At 47.9% G+C, this 18683-nt stretch overlaps 8 protein-coding genes across 10 annotated transcripts; 5 read left to right on the top strand and 3 right to left on the bottom strand.

Moving 5' to 3' along the window:
- Positions 1 to 524: 524 nt before the first annotated feature.
- Positions 525 to 1940, top strand: ONS95_005367 (uncharacterized protein; the record flags this gene model as incomplete). Its single annotated transcript, XM_058498774.1, has 1 exon — positions 525 to 1940. The coding sequence occupies one exon, from the start codon at positions 525 to 527 to the stop codon at positions 1938 to 1940; it is 1416 nt and encodes a 471-aa protein (XP_058351040.1).
- Positions 1941 to 2589: 649 nt separating this feature from the next.
- Positions 2590 to 4662, top strand: ONS95_005366 (uncharacterized protein). The gene is made up of 4 exons (XM_058498773.1): positions 2590 to 2927; positions 2979 to 3260; positions 3326 to 3370; positions 3431 to 4662. Exons 1-4 carry the CDS (start codon positions 2808 to 2810, stop codon positions 4562 to 4564), a joined length of 1581 nt encoding a protein of 526 aa, XP_058351039.1. The 5' UTR covers positions 2590 to 2807; the 3' UTR covers positions 4565 to 4662.
- A 627-nt stretch (positions 4663 to 5289) lies between these two features.
- On the bottom strand, positions 5290 to 6529 carry ONS95_005365 (uncharacterized protein; the record flags this gene model as incomplete). The annotated part of the gene is made up of 3 exons (XM_058498772.1): positions 5290 to 5409; positions 5474 to 6001; positions 6161 to 6529. 3 exons carry the CDS (start codon positions 6527 to 6529, stop codon positions 5290 to 5292), a joined length of 1017 nt encoding a protein of 338 aa, XP_058351038.1.
- A 720-nt stretch (positions 6530 to 7249) lies between these two features.
- ONS95_005364 (uncharacterized protein) lies at positions 7250 to 7954 on the top strand (the record flags this gene model as incomplete). Its single annotated transcript, XM_058498771.1, has 2 exons — positions 7250 to 7793; positions 7873 to 7954. 2 exons carry the CDS (start codon positions 7250 to 7252, stop codon positions 7950 to 7952), a joined length of 624 nt encoding a protein of 207 aa, XP_058351037.1. The 3' UTR covers positions 7953 to 7954.
- Positions 7955 to 8897: 943 nt separating this feature from the next.
- Positions 8898 to 10409, top strand: ONS95_005363 (uncharacterized protein; the record flags this gene model as incomplete). Its single annotated transcript, XM_058498770.1, has 1 exon — positions 8898 to 10409. The coding sequence occupies one exon, from the start codon at positions 8898 to 8900 to the stop codon at positions 10407 to 10409; it is 1512 nt and encodes a 503-aa protein (XP_058351036.1).
- A 721-nt stretch (positions 10410 to 11130) lies between these two features.
- ONS95_005362 (uncharacterized protein) lies at positions 11131 to 13407 on the bottom strand. Of its 2 annotated transcripts, XM_058498769.1 has the most exons (5): positions 13398 to 13407; positions 12828 to 13288; positions 11948 to 12746; positions 11551 to 11810; positions 11131 to 11438 (listed from the first exon to the last, which is right to left on the bottom strand). In XM_058498769.1, the coding sequence occupies exons 2-5, from the start codon at positions 13222 to 13224 to the stop codon at positions 11410 to 11412; spliced, it is 1485 nt and encodes a 494-aa protein (XP_058351035.1). In that variant the 5' UTR covers positions 13225 to 13288; positions 13398 to 13407; the 3' UTR covers positions 11131 to 11409. The 2 variants fall into 2 exon arrangements, with proteins under 2 accessions (XP_058351035.1, XP_058351034.1); XM_058498768.1 differs by having other exon boundaries at positions 11551 to 12746.
- Positions 13408 to 13866: 459 nt separating this feature from the next.
- ONS95_015034 (uncharacterized protein) lies at positions 13867 to 15351 on the bottom strand. Its single transcript, XM_058508719.1, has one exon. The coding sequence runs from the start codon at positions 15073 to 15075 to the stop codon at positions 14320 to 14322; it is 756 nt and encodes a 251-aa protein (XP_058351033.1). The 5' UTR covers positions 15076 to 15351; the 3' UTR covers positions 13867 to 14319.
- Positions 15352 to 16762, top strand: ONS95_005361 (uncharacterized protein). 2 transcript variants are annotated; one of them, XM_058498766.1, is made up of 3 exons: positions 15352 to 15461; positions 15592 to 15855; positions 15904 to 16762. In XM_058498766.1, the coding sequence occupies exons 2-3, from the start codon at positions 15654 to 15656 to the stop codon at positions 16221 to 16223; spliced, it is 522 nt and encodes a 173-aa protein (XP_058351031.1). In that variant the 5' UTR covers positions 15352 to 15461; positions 15592 to 15653; the 3' UTR covers positions 16224 to 16762. The 2 variants fall into 2 exon arrangements, with proteins under 2 accessions (XP_058351031.1, XP_058351032.1); XM_058498767.1 differs by having other exon boundaries at positions 15352 to 15855; positions 15904 to 16179; positions 16230 to 16762.
- The last annotated feature ends 1921 nt before the right edge of the window (positions 16763 to 18683 follow it).

The following is an 18683-nucleotide window of genomic DNA, read 5'->3' as shown; positions in this document are numbered from 1 at the left end:
GGAGCGGACCGCGTGAGCCGAACCTTATTGATACGTACTTGTATCGTATCCCATTCCTCCCTGCACCAACGTTGCATCGTGGCAGGGCGATGGCTTCGTGCTTGGTGTGACGGAGGCAGGTCACGCCACTTGATGCGGCCGAGCGGTGGGACTCGGAGATTTGAAACTGTCATTCATTTAAACACACAACATCAACAAGAACACTTGAGATAATCACAATAATTGCGCTTTTTATAGAGATTCTATCTAATTCATTCTCTTCTCCGCCTCTTATGCAACAATTTTCGCGCTTCAGATATGTAATATCTTGAGATTTGCCCAATCCGCTTCTTTGTATCAAAGTTCTATTCGTGCCTTAATTGCTACCTCTCTTATTGTGTGCGTGTTCGGGATTTGGGCCGCCACAACAAATCCATTCCTCCAAGCTCCACGGTGTCTCGATTGTACTCACGATTTGTCGTTCGTACGCTAGAATGACGTAACTTGCGTGATTCTAGGCAGCGGCTATTTTGACCAACAAACGGATGACTAACAGAAAACATGTAGCCGCCAAGTTCCCATCCATGACAACATCAATACCTAGAGGTAGGTACAACCTCTCCCGCCCCCACCCTCGCACCCCATTTCACCCATTCCGCCAGTTATTCCAAGCAGTCATTTCGAGCGGCGACGCCCAAGAAAGATCAACCTATATTCCAATGTCGGGAAACCCCGCGATGACCAGTGCAGCTGGGCCCGAGCCAGAACAGCAAACTGCTGCAGATAATCCTACCACACCTGAGATACGGCCGCCTCCCTTGGAGCAGCTCGAGGTCCAAGAGGCGTCTTTACCTGATGGTGAATCAGACTATCTGTCCGGTTTCAAGCTGTGGATAACCATATTCTCGCTCAGCACCGTTTCTTTCCTGTTCGGTCTTGATTTGACTATTGTGGCAGCAGTAGTGCCAAGCTTGACCAACTACTTCAAAACCGTGCAGGATATTGGCTGGTATTCGTCGGCTTACTCAGTCATGACGGCGAGCTTCACCTTTTTTTTCGGCAAGCTCTACAGCCTGGCGCCGCCGAAGCGCCTTTATATTACTAGCATCTGTATTTTCGAGCTGGGATCGCTGCTGTCTACGGTCGCCACGACCTCGCCGGTGTTTATTCTAGGCCGAGCCGTGGCCGGAGTCGGGGCAGCGGGCATTATTTCTGGTACCATCGTGATCTTGACGCGGTGCCTTCCCACCCATCGGCGACCATTCTGGACCACAGTGATAAGCTCAGTGCAGATGGCGGGAATTGTGTCCGCGCCGCTCGTCGGTGGCGGACTGATCGACTGGATAGGCTGGCGAGCGTGCTTTGGGATCAACCTCCCCCTTGGAGTCGCGGCGGTGGGGTTGTTGACTTTTGGGTTGCAGGATATGGAGCTTCTCCAGGATGACGAGCAGCTCTCGTGGAAAGCCAAAGTGAAACAGTTCGATTGGATCGGCACCATATTCATGGCTCCCTCTGTTACTTGCCTATTGCTAGCCCTGCAATGGGGCGGTATTAAGTACGGTTGGTCGGACGCACGTATCATCGTTCTGCTCGTCTTGTTTGTTGCACTTTTGACCATCTTCGGATGGCGCCAGCATCAATTGCAAGAAAACGCAACTCTGCCGCCACGAATCCTAAAAATGAAGACTGTTCTGGCTGCGGCATGGTTCGGCTCGTGTGTTAACTCAGCCTTAGCGGTAACAGAGTACTATATGTCCATCTACTTTCAAATCATCAAGGGTTATACAGCCAGCCGAGCCGGGATCATGCTCACCCCCATGCTCGTGGGTATTACAATCGGAAACCTCTGCGGAGGAGCGGGTATCATCTGGCTGGGATACTACACCCGTAAGTATCATGTTCTCTGGATAGAAGTCTTCTTTTCTCTCAATTTCGTGCCCATTGATACTGATACAACTTGAACAAGCCTTCATGTTTGCTACTACTATCCTAGCCCCAGTGGCTTCTGGTCTACTCACAACCATCGAACTAGATCAAAGTCTGGCAAAAGTTCTGTGCCTGCTCGCCCTTTTGGGTTTTGCTTGTGGTATTGGTATTTCGGCCCCGATTATATCTTTGCAAACCGTTATGAAGAAAAAGGACCTGCCTATTGGCCTAGCTGTAAGCGGGTTTGGTCAGACCATGGGCAGCGCCATTTGGATCGTGGTATCAGCTACGCTATTCCAAACTCGTTTAACGGTTGAATTAGCCAAGTATAGCCCATCTGTGAACACAACAACGCTGGATAAAGCTGGTCTCTCCGACATCCTCTCTCTTGTTGGCGGTGAGCGCCTACATGAAGTTCTGATGGGTTACGATAAGGCCGTTGTGCAGACATTATACCTGCCTCTGGCACTAACAGTGGCAACTATTTTTGGATCTGTGTTTATGGAGTGGCGCTCGGTAAAGCAGCACACTAGCTGAAAGGACTCCAGCATTGGTGGCATGCACAGCAGTTCATGGCACCTGTTTTCAGAAGTCAGACCCCGTCATGGAAAAGTACATAGCCGATATGGTTAGTGCAGAAGTGCATTAAGAATGACTCCTAATACAGTCTTTTTTCACTCTGAAAATGTCAAGGGGTGATTATTTATCATCATTTTTTATGTGATACACCTATGACCATATCGGATTATGCAGAATCGTACGGCTGCTACGCTAAGATTCTTAGGTCATCCGGATCCGAGTTTTCCTTTTGTGCCATAAGTGTGCTTGGAACCGCAGCCTGGATCCGGATCACCCTCATTTTTGGCACTCTACTCCCTTTATAGAAGTTTGTAGGACGTACGATGGGCTACAACCATCGATTACCCAATGGAAACGCCCATGATATCCACAACAAGTTGAAGGAATTGAATATATCACGCACGGCACAAACTCCTTTGCAGCGCGCAGAAGAAGTCGAAGAGGTATATGCTTGCCCCTCATTGCCGAGTTTGACTATGACTAAGACGTCCTAGCTGTTGGATGCAGTTAAGCCGCTCATTGTGAACTATATCAGCAGGGCGGATGAGGCAGCTTTGATGAGAGCCGACGGCCGGGAATACGCTTCATCTAGTGAGAATGTGCTTGTAGAAAGATGTGAGCCAGGCGAGTTGGCCAATCGGTGGCAATGGTCACTGCCATCGGATGAAGGCCGAGGCCGAGCTGGGCTTCTCGAGATGATTCAAGGTGTTTTGCAATACAGCGTCAACACATGGGATCAGGGATTCCTGGATAAACTTACGTCAAGTACAGACCCGGTACGTGCACACTCACTCGTTAATGGATTGAAGCTTTATGTTAGCTATATTAATACGGTGTACAGATTGGGGTAATATCGGAGCTTATTCTTGGAACATTGAATATCAACGCAAGTTCACTTCCGTTCCTTATACCTTCTATCACTTAATCTGATAAGTTCGCTTCTCAGCTTCACGTCTATCATGTGTCACCCTCCTTGACGCTCGTAGAAAAGGTCACAGCTAGAGCCCTAGCCTCCCTCCTTGGACTCACCGGTCCCAATGCTGGTGGAGTGACGTGTCCGGGCGGCTCCGCCTCCAACATGACCTCGCTGGTGATTGCTCGAAACTCCATGTATCCCAGCACCAAAACTGAGGGTAATGGAAAACACAACTTGGTCTTGTTCACCAGCACGAATGCCCACTATAGCTTCGAGAAGGCGGCAATTACGATGGGTTTGGGTACTAGTGGTGTGATCTCAGTGCCGGCTGATAAGACTACCGGCTGCATGATCCCATCTGCCCTGCGTGCTCTGGTCGTTCAGGCATTAAGTGAGGGCAAGACTCCATTCTACGTCAACGCCACGGCTGGGACGACCGTCCTAGGCGCGTACGACCCATTTCATGAGATCAGTGCTATATGCAAGGAATTTCACCTCTGGCTCCACGTCGATGGCTCATGGGGCGGCGCCGTGGCGTTCTCTTCCTTGCAGAGGCACAAGCTCGCTGGCGTTGAGCTCGCCAATAGCATAACGATCAACCCCCACAAGATGTTGAACGTCCCAGTCACATGCTCCTTCTTGCTCACCAATGACCTGGCCACCTTTCATCGCGCAAATACGCTGCCGGCAGGCTATCTGTTTCACGAAGAGGTAGATGGCGAAGACTTTTGGGACCTAGCGGATCTGACTCTCCAGTGTGGACGTAAGGGTGACGCCCTCAAGTTGGCCCTTAGCTGGGTATATCACGGTGCCACCGGTTTAGAGAAGCAGATCAATCATGGTTTCGATGTGGCAAGGCACTTGGCTACTCTCCTGGAAGAGCATCCAGACTTTGTGTTATTGTCGCCCAACCCGCCGCCGTGTCTTCAGGTTTGCTTCTACTATGCCCCAAACAAGACCTTATCAGATGTCATGGCTGCGAACACGCGGTGCACGAAGGAAATGGTCAGTTTGATGATAAATCGAGGTTTTATGATCGATTACGCACTCGGTGACCGAGGGTGCTTCTTCAGAGTTGTTGTTAACTGTCAAACCTTACATACAACAGTCGAAGGCTTAGTGACGGGCTTGGAAGAGGTTGGAAATGAGGTCTTACAACCGTAGATGCTCTTGAGAATCTCTAGATTTCCGGCGATGGTTTATAGATACCGGCTCGTTTTATTACCATCTGATATAATAGACATGTCTATAAGTTCGATTGCAATCCAGTATCCCCTCAACTGTCGTATCAAACACACCTGTAGCGTGACCCTGTAATTAAGCGAAGAACGCTGAAATTGAATGCTTTGTTGTCGTCCAGGCAGCCTTAGCGCCTCGCTTCAGCGTCGTGCCCTGGAAAAGTGTGTTTTCGGCAGTTGAGGGGATAGCAATACTACAAAATTATTGCCGTTCTGGCCTCAGTTGATTTCATTTGACATACGTCTTCGCATGATATTATGCAGCTACAATGGATGTTTGTGTTTATGTCCATCTTTGAGAACAATCATAGTTACTTGCCATACGCCACAACATTAAAAGCGAGATAGAAACATGCAAGGCCCGGTATGCAGGTGGATTATTGGACTATATACACGATTAAGCTTTACTTTGTAATAGGAATGTATGAGACCTGAGTTTTGACATTGTAGTTCTTCACTTTCCACGTGTTCTGGATGATATGCTTTACAATGATCGCTAACTCTTCTGTTCATGCGCGTCCGTAAATTCACTCAGCGATGAGGGACTCCAAAGCAAAGAGAACAACTCCCAGCTATCTTGTACACGAAAAGAAAGAATACAGTTCATCAGAAATGAAGCCAACAAGAACTAGTGTCATTATAGAGGAGAGTTTAAATACCCAATACCTGCCGACGTCCAGAAGAGTGAGGGTCCAAAAAAGGTACCTCGCCACACCCACAAACTCGATCAGCACGTCGCAAACCCGTAGTACCATAGTCGTAGGTAGCACACTAGATGAGGTGTGATTGGTTAACTAGAAAACTTTCAAATGATGTGTCGATGAAGGTCACTTACGTGATAAACAGATCTATTGTCCCAGATGATCATGTCGTCGGGGTTCCATTTCACACGTGCCTGCAATTGGTGATTTTCCGTGATCAATCTTTGCAAAAACTCAAGCATCATCCTGTTCTCGACGTCTCCAAGACCTTCAATGCTCTCGAGATGGTGCCCAACCGCGTATAAACTCTTCCACCCAGTCACAGGATTGGTCCTAACACACGGATGACTGGCGCGGAGCTCAGGACCATGATTCTCTGGTGCACCTCTGATCCCCGGCCATAGGCGGCCAGCTATGTTCTCGGGTTTGTGATATGGGGGTGTAAACGTAGCGTTCAAACCTTCGAGCATGCGCTGCATTGGGCCAGAGAGAAGATCGTAGGCTTCAAACGCCGATGCAAATAGGGTATCGCCGCCGGTGCTTGGACAGAACTTCATGTGTAGTAAAGTATAGTCGGCAGGAACATGTTCAAAAGATCCATCCGTATGCCATCCATCCGCCCGGCTCTGGGTTTTCTCGGTGCCAGTGGCATACCCACCTTCCTGAGTTCAGAAAATCAAGTCAGCCACTGCATGTGTCCAGGTGAAAATATTTGGAAAACTCTGAGAACTGCTTTGGTATTTGCCACCAACAAAGATAGTCAAGGCAAAAGTTCAATGGGTACCGTATTCGACCATCGACTATATGCGGAGTGCGCTTACTCTAGTATATAACTTTTTTCCAGCGTCACGAGACGGAGACATGACCTCTCCATCTAATGTACCATCAGGCAGTTGTGTTTGGTTCACAGGGTGTATCCACAGATCAGAAGTAGCAGGACGGGTCGTCAGCTGTCCTAGCTTCCGACAAAGGAGTTTCTGGTCAGCAACAGTGCAGTTTCCCTGGCCGCGAAATACACAGAGCCCACGCCGTGAAATGAGAATTGCGAGGTCGCGGATTTTGTCGTCACTGTCGGGAGATCGTAGCACATCCGCAAGGTTCACATCCTCGAAAATGATGCCAATAAGCGGGGTGATCTCCGATTGTTTGTGATTGTTCCACAGGCCAGCGGGTTCAAGGGGTTTTGACATAGTCAACGGTGGAAAGTTTTACCAGTGCGTTAATGATCGCGTGCCAGCAACATGTGTATCTTCAAGTGATTTGACATTGCGGCGCCTCATTATACTTTCCGAGTGCTGTTGTATACGACCCTAATCTGGCTAGTCCATAATATACTAATGCAACCTGTTTCTTACGTTATGTTATCAAATATCACTATCAGCAGAGCATCTCTGCAGTTCGAAAGCTTTATTAGTCCCGCGTCATTAGACATTGTGACATAGAATAAATTTCGTTCCCGAAGAAATTGAGCTTGGTAGGCTGGGTTCTGTCTCTGTCCTCTCTAGTCTATCGGAGTCAGCTTAATTAGGTAACGGATTTGTCGTCCGGTGCATGCATCCACGAGACCAATGAGTCCTATCCAAAGGTCTGTTCCCGTCTAATGACATAGTCTCGTATGGTATGTAGTGAAATAACGTTGTCACTCATGAAGGGAGTTAGGAAAAGATGTCAAGTCAAATCAAGATCAATTTTTTGGGCATCTCACTAACTTGTCTTTATTGAGGAAAACCGGGTCATAGTTTAGAACTTAACAATTCAGTGAAAACACTCAGCAATGCTTGCGTTTTTGTTTATACAAGCCGTCCCTTTCAAATAACCTCGTTATTGCTTCCAGACTGACCTCGTGGAACTCGTATTATACTTCTTCTTCTTCTTCTTCTTCTTCTTCTTCTTCTCAGGTCATCTTGAAGATGCGCATTGCTTACGTTGAGGCAAGTCTTGAGGGTCTAAGTCAGGCTGACCTGGCGGTGGCGAATCGTATTCGCGCCCGCCGCGCTCCATCACCTTTGCAAGCTCTGGATCTGACCCTGCTACATTCTCCAACGGTTGCCAATGGGTGGAACTCATTCCTTGGCTCCATCCGCAACGAGACAACTCTGCCCGCAGCTATCCGCGAGATACTTATCTGCCGCGTCGCGGTAATTAATGGTGCACGGTATGAATGGGATGACCATGCTCCCCTGGCCATACAGGCTGGCTTATCGATTGAAGCAATGGACCTGCTGAAGAGGAGAGATCTTGAGAATGTGGACAGGGCTCAGCGAGTGCGTGCTGGTCTGGCAGACAAAGACTGGGCAGCATTGCTCTTAGCAGATGAGATGACACAAAACGTAAAGGTTCGCCGAGAGACATTTTCCGAATTGCAGAAGCACTTCGGGGAAAGGGAACTTGTCGAAATTATTGCGACGATCAGTTGTTACAATTGTGTCAGTCGATTCATTGTTGCATTGGATAGTAAGACTTCAATTCTCATCAGCAAATGAATACATTGAACGGTTATAATCACCTGTTATAGCGCTGACTCCTTCAATAGTTGGTGAGAAGAACGATGAAGGGTTTGATGTTTCCCAAGACTGTTTCGCAGCAGACAGTCCGCAGACCGCATGTTATTAGGGTGGGGCAAGACTATAAGATATATTTCATTGTATCTATTGAGTTCATAGTGTCTCAAGGACTGTTTTAACTTCCCATTCAGAATGGCCAACGTCTGACAGTTCCTGATTAGGCAGTAAGCGAGGAATGTAGTCTTCTTGTTCTCTGGCCCTGTTCTTCGGTTAGCTCAGTAGTTACTTAATCCAATTAAGAACCTTCTGAAAGCTTTTCAAGCTGTTTCAAAGAATGATTTATCTACATGGCTATGTCAGACTCAGGTTTCATGGTATGTAGGGCACGGAATCTGGATAACATTTGCGTGAGTGAGATGTGCTTGTCGGTGGTCAGACCGTCAGAGGGCGGCGTACAGATGCTCCATATCACATACCACCCTCTCGCCAAAGTCGTTTCGCTTCAGTCCGTCATACTGTCGAAAAGCTCAACCGAAGATTTTCAAGTCCAACTGTATTAGTAGGCTTGAGGCTTGAGGATTTGAGGGCAGTCCGTATCTTCTAATGTTAAGCTAGGGCCGGAGTTACAGCAGCCCCGACATGGATGAGTAGATGACATGGAACTCACATTCCGGGCCCTGCGTGGCGTAAAGTCGGGTGGAGTCATAGTAGCACGAGATTGAACGCCGAAAATCGTACTACCGCTTAAGCATCCGGCAAATCAAACGTTCTTGTGCTACGACTTTTACCCAATATTCTGATTATGTAATTTGACATCTGTCATACACTCTGTTGTGCAATTGCTGCCGTTGGAAGATTAGAGCCTGACATCATTAAGCTTCGGCTTGAGCAGAGACATATTAGAGTTGGACTGTGGCTAAATCTCGATGATCCCAATCGTTATGAGTCCATATTTTCCAGGGAGTGCTTTTATCCATTTTATGCACAGCCTGTCAGTCGTGAACACCTACGATCAAGGACCATACTCCTGATTCCTGTTATAACTACATCTATCATGGGAGATCTAGGCGTATCATCTTCACTAGCCGAATTGGCCGATGCGACACAAGTCAAGACCAACCGGGAAAGTTTTCACGCCGACTGTAACAAATCCCACGTCCTGCACAACACCCTCCTCTCTCAACCTCCGACTATCACCTCTGCCTTAGGTTCCTTTTTAACTCTATCCACGGGCCAACGTGTTCTCGATGGCTGTACCGGCGCCGCCGTGGCCTCCATTGGCCACGGGCACTCTGAAGTACACGCTGCTATGCTAGAGCAGATGTCCAAACTGTCATATGTACACACAGTAGCATTCACCACCGACGTTGCAGAGTCCCTGGCGGATATGCTGCTAGAAGGAAATCCATACGGTCTGTGTAGGGCGTTCTTCGTGAGCTCCGGAAGCGAGGCAACGGATTCAGCTCTGAAGCTTGCTCGACAATATCACGTCGAAAACAACCAGCCAGAAAGGAAGCATGTCGTGGCGAGAAGGCGTGCATTTCATGGAAACACAATTGGAGCTCTGAGTGTAGGGAGTCATGTGGCGCGAAGGGCGCCATATGAGGATGCTTTGCTTTTAGGCAACGTGAGTTACGTGAGTCCCACTTACGCCTATCGTGATCAGTCTTCGGAAGAAACGGAAGAGGAATATTCCGCACGCCTAGTGGAAGAGCTCGATAACGAGTTCCGGTCGGTTGGTCCGGAAAGAATTATGGCCTTTATCTCGGAGCCTGTCGGTGGTGCGACAGCAGGGTGTCTTACTGCACCCAAGGGCTACTACCAGGGCGTACGCCGGCTTTGTGATGAGTACGGCATCCTATTGATCCTTGACGAGGTCATGTGCGGCACCGGCCGGACAGGCACATTTTTTGCTTTCGAGCAAGAGGGCGAAGGGGTGTACCCGGACTTGCTGACACTTGGTAAAGGATTAGGAGGAGGGTACGCCCCTATAGCGAGTGTCCTGGCCCATGAAAAAGTCATTGATGTGCTACAACGTGGCAGTGGTGTATTCATTCATTCGCATACATATCAAGCTCATGGGCTGAGCTGTGCTGCGGCGCTTGCTGTACAAACGATAATTCGCCGAGATGATCTCGTTGCGCGGGTTGCGACAAAGGGCCGATGGCTCGAGACTGCGCTGAAGTCTTCATTCAGCAAGTCAAGATTTGTTGGCGATATTCGGGGCAAGGGTTTGTTCTGGGCGTTGGAATTTGTGACTTGCAAGTTCACCAAAACTCCATTTCGACCAGAATTACGCTTTACACAAAGGATGGTCGACGGGGCATTACGGCGCGGTTTGTCGGTGTATCCGGGTGCGGGGACTATTGATGGTATCAGAGGGGATCACATCATTATTGCGCCGGCGTATAATGCGTCTGACAAAGTGCTTGAGGATCTGGTGAGGCTCCTAAAGGAAACATATGAGGCAGTCGAGAAGGAGATAGAACCAGTTCTTAGCAACGGGGATCACGCTCTCTGGGGCAGCCCGTGTCGAGGTTTGGCGGATGAAACCCGAGTGCAGTAGGGAGTGAGCTTCAGAAGCACTTCTTGTTGACAATTGTTGGGCCTTGTAGCATGACAGGTTCAGAGAAACTGAAGTTTAAGCGAGGATTATAGCTTTCAATTTCATCATTTGAATCACTTGAGCTTTGAGAAGTCTGTGATGGGCAAAAGTCGATAGCTTAGAGGGGGCGGCGGACGCGACCGCAGCCTAATTTGATATGAGTGAGTGCCGAATGAGAATAGGAATTGTTTTTAAAGAGTGACCTAGTGTGCCATCTTAATCTGGGGAGAGTGTTCCTTCGCTTAAGAGGGGGGGAGTTTGGTTTGTGCTAAATCCAGTTGCGACGGAGGAAGCGGTTGAGCTAAAAATTGAGTCAAGCGAGGAGATGGAGCAAGACGAGGGTTCGATTGAGCTTAAGCGGGGGTACTTTCCTCAGCATTCGAGCTCTTAGGGAGTTTAGTACAGATATCATGGTAAGCAGAGAGCAATATTCATCTTTACCGGACGATAAAGTTGGTGATATCCCCAAGTCCCTGTTAGCGGGCGGTATGGTTCTGTGAACATCAATCAAAATACAGCTAAGCGAGGGGGACTCAGGGTGGAGATAAACTTTACAGTAAGCGAGGTGGTGCTGGTAATCTCCCTCCCCACCTCCCAAAAATCACTAAACTCCTGAAGTGTGTTCGGTAATTAGAAATAGAATTGAGCTATCAATATGAAGAATAGCGCAAGCCACCGGAGGGGGAGAGAATTGCTTTAGCATAACTCTCTCAAGCCTTGTATCGTATCGTCATAGTTGTTCGCGACGGACTCATGTAACTTGTATGTTTTGTCAATGGTATAAACTCAGCCCCGGGTTTTGTTAGGATCGATATTCTGATGGTATCACAACCACTAGCTGACAATAAACGAATGACGGGATGGTGACCTCTTGGCACGAACAAAGAAGAAACATGTCGTGATCAATGAAGAAGAGGATTAAGGCAGATGCATTCACGTTCGTCCAGGTGGCGCCAAGGTTCTATCCAAAATGAGGAATATTTGATGCCCCTAAATTGAGTCAGTGAGATCTAGAGAATGCAGACGTAGCCGAGAAAGTGGAAAATGAATGTTTCACGAATGCTCATGAATTGCCAAAAGGACGGTGGAGGGTTGTTCTTACAGGTTGTTATGTATGCTCCTGGTGGCAAATGGAAGAGTGAGTATATAGATTCGAAAAGAAGATATAGACGACATCCAACATAGAGGATAATCATCCCAAAATGCATAATGCCATACAGCGAGGAAGCATAAACCAACTCTATCTCCTCCAAAAAAGCCAAGAAAATCCATAATCCGATTGCAACAGGCAGTATGGCGCCAGAAGAAATGCTTATATACCGCCATAATAGCATTTCTGTTCTAGTTGGGAAGTTTAGGTTCCTGATCATACAATTAGTGTATTACATACCAGAACTTTCAGGTTATCAAGGATCGGATCGGAATGATGGACACGAACGAAGGACACGATCACGAGATCCAAGACTAAGAAGAATGAAAAAGGACGGAATGATACAAACCATGCTCCGCAGTGTACAGCGCCGAGGATGAAGCAACCAAGAGTCAGACCAAGGATGAGGTCGATGTTAAGCGAACATAAGTTATTCCGAATTGGGACGTCAGCTTTACGAGAAGTATCGTGATCAAAAGGCCAGAAAAATAAAAGAGTGGAGACGGCGTCTCCCCAAGTCTCGTCGAGCACTGCTTCAGCATCCGTGGCTTCACCCGCAAGAGTGATTATCGTACATGAAGATACACCCTGAGGTTTAGACCACCAGACGCTATATGTTAGAAACGTACAGGCCGCGAAGGCACACGCTGTTATCTCCAGTTGCGAGACTGGTAGACTATGGGCCACTCGTAGTATTACTTGGATTACCAGCCAGGAGACCTGTAGAACGGCAGTTGCTTTGACGAAAGAGTCCCCTTGGCTTTTGTCTTTGATTTCGTCTTCAGTGATTGAAGGAAGCTTAGCAATGTGTCCCAGTGCCCGGAGTTTCAGCACATCATCTGCTAAGATGTATTGTAGTTTGTAATGAGTTTCATCACTCCGATGGGATGACGTTCTGAATGCGAAACCTCCCATATCGGCGTAATATGCATGTGTTAAAGTCCAGTTGCCCTTTTCCTCACGAGACAGTCCAGTCCCCGATGTAACTTTCAGTCTTTTAGCTTTATTGACCGCATCTTTTGCAGTTCTGAGATCCGACAGAGCCTTTCCCAGCAATATCTCGGGCAGTATGAGCGTAAGGAGCATCCATTTGACCTTCGTGCAGAAAGGTCTCAAAGCCCATTTCGCGTCGCCCTGCCAGCCCCGATCTATTCGCATTGTCAGCCTCTATCACATACGGAGTCCCAGCATTGGAACGGGACATTGAAAGAATGAAATGGTATAGTGACCTCTCCCATCGCGCTGCTCAGGAACGTTAAGGTGTTGCACCGTCCAAATGCATATGAAAATAGTAAACAGTCCACTCCAGAGGATATCCAGTGTCCCCCGTGTATTGGGAGAAACCACGAATGCCGTCGATTCGAGAGGCAGGCTGCAGTTTGGGGAGAAGGTTGCGGTGGCCGAGACGAGGCTGGGGACAGAGATCACAGCTGCGAGGAATGTGAGGCCTGCCATGGCTTGATTATTGCAAGACCTTATGATAAATCTTTGTGCGATGTGGTTGGAGGAGGTAGACTGCGACTCTAGGTGGATATAATAAATGTGAAGGATGAAAAGAGGGCGGCCAAGAGTTGAAGATGCATCAGTGGCGATGTTGAGGGCTAAGGGCGTACAGCGCTTCGCCATGTCACACAGAAAAAGCAAAAAATACCACCTATTGGCTGTTTGAAGAATCTCTGTATCAACTGGGCTGAGCATCTTTGTCACTTTTTGGCTGCCGCTCAATAGGTAGAAGAACTGGTACTACTGTCATCTTTCACTATCATTAAAGCAAGCCTCATGGGCGTTCCATACCTTACAGAAGAAAGCAGGTTCCGCCCTACCGGAGGTGCATTTTCCTGAAATAACGACCTCTCAACTGTTAAGAAATTCTTATCACTATCAATTGACTGTCAATCGACAGTTACAGTTTTTCTGTAGCAGTGATATGATTATTATTCTAGGCAAGTGCACCTCGCACGCTGGGGCGGAACTTGCTTTTTCCTTCAAGGTAACTCAGGCAGGGAGGCAAGATACCGCTTAGCAGCCAATTCGCAAACTATCCCAATGCACAAGGTATAGGTATGAAAGGCTACTCTCGACTCGCCTGATCCGTACGAGCTCTGGTTGCGACATGCAGTAAAACACGAGCGAAAGAACGAGGCTGTCCAATTACTTGCATCATGTGATGTGCATGGTTTGGTCATTAAGGTACCTTAAAAGGAAAGTGCTGCCCTGGGTACTTTGTCCTAAACAGTCAAATCAAAATTAATAGCCAACAATTACCTAGAAAAATATTCACAGTCCCCAGACAGTAACTTGATTATCGACTGCGCAACAACTGTAGTATAATAATAGCGTACTCAGTCCCGCGCTCCCCTCTATAGTACTTCACCCCAGAGATTTGGGTTGGCTAGAAACTAGATTTGCTGCAAGAAGTGTAAGAAGCAACATGGTATTTAGGCACTGCAGTTCCTAATATGATACGGAGAATGCAAGTTCCTGCTTCAGACCCAGGCAATTCTCGCTGGTTGAGGTCAACAAGAGGAGACCAGGGGCGGCTACGGAATGAGAGGAAGATGAAATATACTGAATGATCGAGAAGGCAAGTTACCAATCTGCCCTCAACTTCTAAGGTAGTAAATGAACATTCTGAGGCTGAATTCCAGTTGTTAAGTCTTCATCTTGGTGTGTTTAGAACCTTGACAAGGCGAGGACTGATACAGGCTAACGATATAGAGCTTAATCGATTCTCAAACGATTAGATAACATGTATTGATTGACTGCGCAGGAGAGTCGAATGAGCACTGCTTGCGACGTGCAACAAAACTTGAAGAGCAAACTAGAAGGCTGCTTATTGGTGAAAGGCACGTGATCGTACATGTGACTGACATTTCCTCTTGAGTGGAAGAAGCTTCTACACCAGGTAGCAGCACGAAAGGACTTTAGCCGTGACGCAAAACAAGTCCAGGTTGGAATAGTGAGAATAAAGTGCCGACATGACACGAAGCAGCTGCGAATAACAGAACTCGAGTAATGGAGTAATACTAACACGTGACTATCCAGCTCACCACTGAGACTTCGAAGCTGACCACCCAAAATTCCTCCAGAATGAAAATGTGCGAATGAAACTCCTTGGAAAACCACAAGGCTTTCCCTTCCCTTCTTGCCCAACTGAAGCTCAACAAGAACTTTCTTGCTAGCCCCCGCCTTGGTAGACTGCCCGAAATAGAAGCGCTTCTCTCTGGCTTGCTCCAGACTGCACTCCAGACTCGAGGCTGTGAAGAGACGCGTAAGGTAACACCACGCCTCGTACTCGAGAGCTGAAGTCGCCTTCGTGCAGAGTGGTATGCGTGACGATAACACTATCGAGGCGAAGGAGGGTGTCACCGAGTATAGAAATGATGCAGATTGTCCATTCTCCTGCGACCATGATGACATCGCGATCCAGGGGGTTGCAATCACGATTGGGGAAGCTGCTGGCCGATTTTCATGCATGCTGCACCCCTGAATGTACCCCGAATTAGAAGATTTTCAATGGATACCTTGACCCTGAGATTAATCGAAGTCTAACCTTAATGTGGTATCGATATGGAATTCCATCCAATCATCAGCTGACAATACTCGATGGGACCCATCAAAGCAGTCGCTTCGGGTCGACTGTTGCACGGACGACCCCTGCCTACCCCCTGCCTACCCCCTGCCAAAACACAGCCCGGCGCGGGCTCCTAATTTCTACATCAACCAGGCCTCTTCCCACCTTAAACCTTTTCTTCTCCTCTCACAACAACTCTCTTTGCACATATCGTCAGCACTTTGAAGAACCATCCCACATTCTACAACAGTCTCTCTGAGTCAAGTCTCTCTTTCAAACACCTCCAATTGTAAGTATTTACCCTCTGGAATGTGCTGGCGCGTTGAGTCGCGTCCCCCTGATTCACTCTTCTCCCTTGAAGCGCAAATTGCGAGCATTCCGTACGTCCCGGCGACTAATTCGAGGTTTCCACTCTACAGAACAATCGTTCGATCTTCGACTTCAATACCTACTCGATTCTAATACCTTCACAACCGTCAAAATGCAATTCTCATACGCTCTTATTGCCGCCGCAGCTTGCGCTGTCGCCAATGCTGTCATCATCACAAATGGTCCGGCATCGTTCGTCGGTGTTACAGCCGGCAAGGCTTTCAACATCTCCTGGTCTGGAGCAGAGGGACCAGTTGATCTCACCTTGAAGACTGGAGAGGCCAATGCCTTGACCACTGTCAGCCCTATTGCTTGTGAGTAACCTGCTGTGCCTCGACTCAATCATGACTGACAGTCTTCAGCCGGTCTCACTGGCACATCCTACGCATGGCTCATCCCAGCTACTCTCCCCGTCGGCACCTACGCTCTCGAGATTGAGGATTCTACCAATGTCCCCAACTACAGTGTCCGCTTCGAGATTACTGGAGGCCCAGCTTCTTCCAGCTCTGCTTCCGGATCTTCCACATCTACTGGATCTTCCTCGTCTGCTTCTGCTTCCGCCTCTGCCACCACCGGCTCAAACTCCACAATTACTTCCTCGAGCGGTTCATCCACCCGTACTGGAAGCACCACCAGTGGTAAGCATCCTCACAAACCACACAAATCACGAATGCTAACATAGAAACAGGATCTGCCTCAAGAACCGCCACTACCACCAGCGCCTCTGGATCCAGCACCGCCAGCGCACCACCCAACACCAACGCCGGCGCCAGCTTCGCCTCCCCATTGGCATTCGTCCTCTTGGCCTTCGCTGCCCTGATGACCCTCAACTAAACGCCCCTTTCATATCCCACTACCTACACGATTCACCAATGTCTAATTTACGAAAAAAGCTTCAGGGGGAGATATGTTAGTTCTTTCAAGGTCATAATCACGGCATAGCGCATACATGTATTGATTTACTCGGATCTTTGATTGTGGTCTGTAAAGATGGCATGATTTCGATCTGTTGAGTACAAAAGGGGGGGATGGAAATCCATGGTCAGGTAGCGGTTTGCTCCTCTTTCTTTCAGCTGCGGGATCATCTGGACGGCGCAATTGTAAGAGATACATCACATCAATCACGCCAATTAAGTATAAAATCGCCAACTGGCACTGTGTTCGGACGAGTGGAAACGTAGATAGTTGGGACTGGATTAATCAATCAAACCAGCGTTCAGAATAATTGCTAATCCCTCTTCTATTCTATTTCTTCCACCCTCTTCCATCTCCACGCAACCCGTCACTGGTCTCACTCTTAAAACTAACTTTGGTAACTTACCCACGCGGAACTTTCGGTCCCTTGACTTCATTGCTCGAAGCTTCCATCACATCCTTCTCAAGCTCCAAGCTCGAAGCTCCACGTTTCATAACCAGCTTCAGTGTAGCCATATGTCCCAGAATGGCAATTAATCCCACCCTTCCCACCTGTTCTAAATCGTTTCAGAGTTCAGACTGCACTGCTACTGTATGATGCCATCATCGTCCCAAAAACTACCCATCCTATTCCATTCCAGCGCATCGGGCATCACATTCGTCGCATAGGTGAGGTATTGACATTTGACTTTCGATGACGCAGTTCCCGAGCGAAGGAAGCTTCGAGTGTGACACAGGCAGCAAGGAAAGACAAAGAAGGCAGGGACAGGACAGTTACAGTTATGACGCAAGAAGTGCATCGATTCTGAATCCGAATCCAACTCCAAGTTCAATTCAACTCCAAGTTCAATTCCAGGCCAAGCAGCTACCAAAATCTCTTCTCACAATCTTTTTTTCCAACGGCTTTGTAAAATTTCACGTACGAATTCTAGAATATCACTCAATAAATTTCTGTAGGTACATTACCTCGGACCCAAACTTCACTTCTCTACGCTGCGTACTTACCCAAGGTGGAGCTTGAAGCTCGAAGCTCAAAAGCTCGGTATTCTAAAGTCTAGAGTTCTGGAGTTCTGGAGTTCTGGACCGGAGGACCGGACTCTCATGAGCGACGATGCGCTGGCGCGGAGAAAAGCAAGCGGCTTTCTCGGGTGACTTCGGCTGCCCACTGTGAAGTTCTGTCTGATTCGATTTGATTTGGTTTGGTTTGGTTTGGTTTGAAAAGTCAAAGAGCTGTGGCGAATTCCAGAATAATATGTTCCAATTATTCCGCAGCGGAGTTCTCCAGAAGCTTGCGTGGCGATACATGCGAGTACGAATATGCATGCATTAAATCGGAGGGATAATAGTTTTTTTTTTTTTTTTGCTTAACCTTTATGTCCGGCCGGTTGCTTGCTTGCAGCTACCTACTGTAGGTACTGAACTGTAGCGGAAAGGCTGCAGCTGCAGCTGCATGTGTGTGCATGCATGCATGCGAGGCATGTTTCTGCTGTATTATTTTCCAAGATCTTGTTGGCTGTTGGCTGTTGGCTGTTGACTGCCCGAGGTGGAGATCATGCAAGGTACCTACAGTAAATTTACCTACGAATGACAGGATGTGGGTATGCATGGGCAGGTAAACACATTCTTCACTACCTTACTGTTGTTTATAAATACATCACCAACACACACACACACACCAGGTCAGAATGAAATGCAAATGTATTTTCAATTCCAAACTCTTTCCAAAGCACTATCGAATCGCGGGTTCCCTCTCCCTCTCCAACACAAGTCAGGGGCTCAACCAAGGCAAAAAACGCCACCCATCTAGTCCCCCGACCGGATCTCCCACTAGACCGCTACTGTACAGTGTGGCGACAGTCTAGACAGGGGAAAGCTGGCTGTAAGCGAGGCGAAAAGGCAAAGGCTTGCTCCGCTCCGTTGACGAGTCAATATTGCGGTGGTTACCTTATTTTGCGGAGATGGGATAGCTTAGGATGGGGCTCTAGAGCTTTGATGTTTAAATAAGATGAGCTGCTGCTCATCGCTTTCTCCTCTTTTTCTCCTCCTTTCTCCTTCCCGCTGATTATTCTTGCTGTTGCTGCTGTTTTGAGACTGACTCTCTTTACACTCGTTGAATTAGAATATTTAATCCTTTGCTGTATTAATTATTCTGGAGCTCGATTTCACATCTCTCTCAATCTCAATCATCAATCAATCCATCCATCTATTAATCAAGCAATCAATCGCA

The sequence above is a fragment of the Cadophora gregata genome (assembly GCF_030347475.1).
Source record: "Cadophora gregata isolate MNR1 chromosome Unknown scaffold_16, whole genome shotgun sequence".
In the NCBI taxonomy this organism is placed as follows: Eukaryota; Fungi; Ascomycota; class Leotiomycetes; order Helotiales; family Ploettnerulaceae; genus Cadophora; species Cadophora gregata.
The sequence above is the reverse complement of the archived record's forward strand: the minus strand, read 5'-3'. Positions and strand labels throughout refer to the sequence as shown.

What these genes read in the sequence shown, in the direction of transcription:
- ONS95_015034 (XM_058508719.1), bottom strand. Translation starts at nt 15,075, where the DNA reads ATGCATGAAAATCGGCCAGCAGCTTCCCCAATCGTGATTGCAACCCCC.
- ONS95_005362 (XM_058498769.1), bottom strand. Translation starts at nt 13,224, where the DNA reads ATGGCGAAGCGCTGTACGCCCTTAGCCCTCAACATCGCCACTGATGCA. An exon ending in TGAGCAGCGCGATGGGAGAG is followed by an intron (nt 12,747 to 12,827) that starts GTCACTATACCA and finishes CAATGCGAATAG; the next exon opens with ATCGGGGCTGGCAGGGCGAC. An exon ending in AGGAGCATACATAACAACCT is followed by an intron (nt 11,439 to 11,550) that starts GTAAGAACAACC and finishes GACTCAATTTAG; the next exon opens with GGGCATCAAATATTCCTCAT.
- ONS95_005366 (XM_058498773.1), top strand. Translation starts at nt 2,808, where the DNA reads ATGGGCTACAACCATCGATTACCCAATGGAAACGCCCATGATATCCAC. An exon ending in TTACGTCAAGTACAGACCCG is followed by an intron (nt 3,261 to 3,325) that starts GTACGTGCACAC and finishes TACGGTGTACAG; the next exon opens with ATTGGGGTAATATCGGAGCT. An exon ending in TTGGAACATTGAATATCAAC is followed by an intron (nt 3,371 to 3,430) that starts GCAAGTTCACTT and finishes TTCGCTTCTCAG; the next exon opens with CTTCACGTCTATCATGTGTC.
- ONS95_005361 (XM_058498767.1), top strand. Translation starts at nt 15,654, where the DNA reads ATGCAATTCTCATACGCTCTTATTGCCGCCGCAGCTTGCGCTGTCGCC. An exon ending in CACTGTCAGCCCTATTGCTT is followed by an intron (nt 15,856 to 15,903) that starts GTGAGTAACCTG and finishes GACAGTCTTCAG; the next exon opens with CCGGTCTCACTGGCACATCC. An exon ending in TACTGGAAGCACCACCAGTG is followed by an intron (nt 16,180 to 16,229) that starts GTAAGCATCCTC and finishes ACATAGAAACAG; the next exon opens with GATCTGCCTCAAGAACCGCC.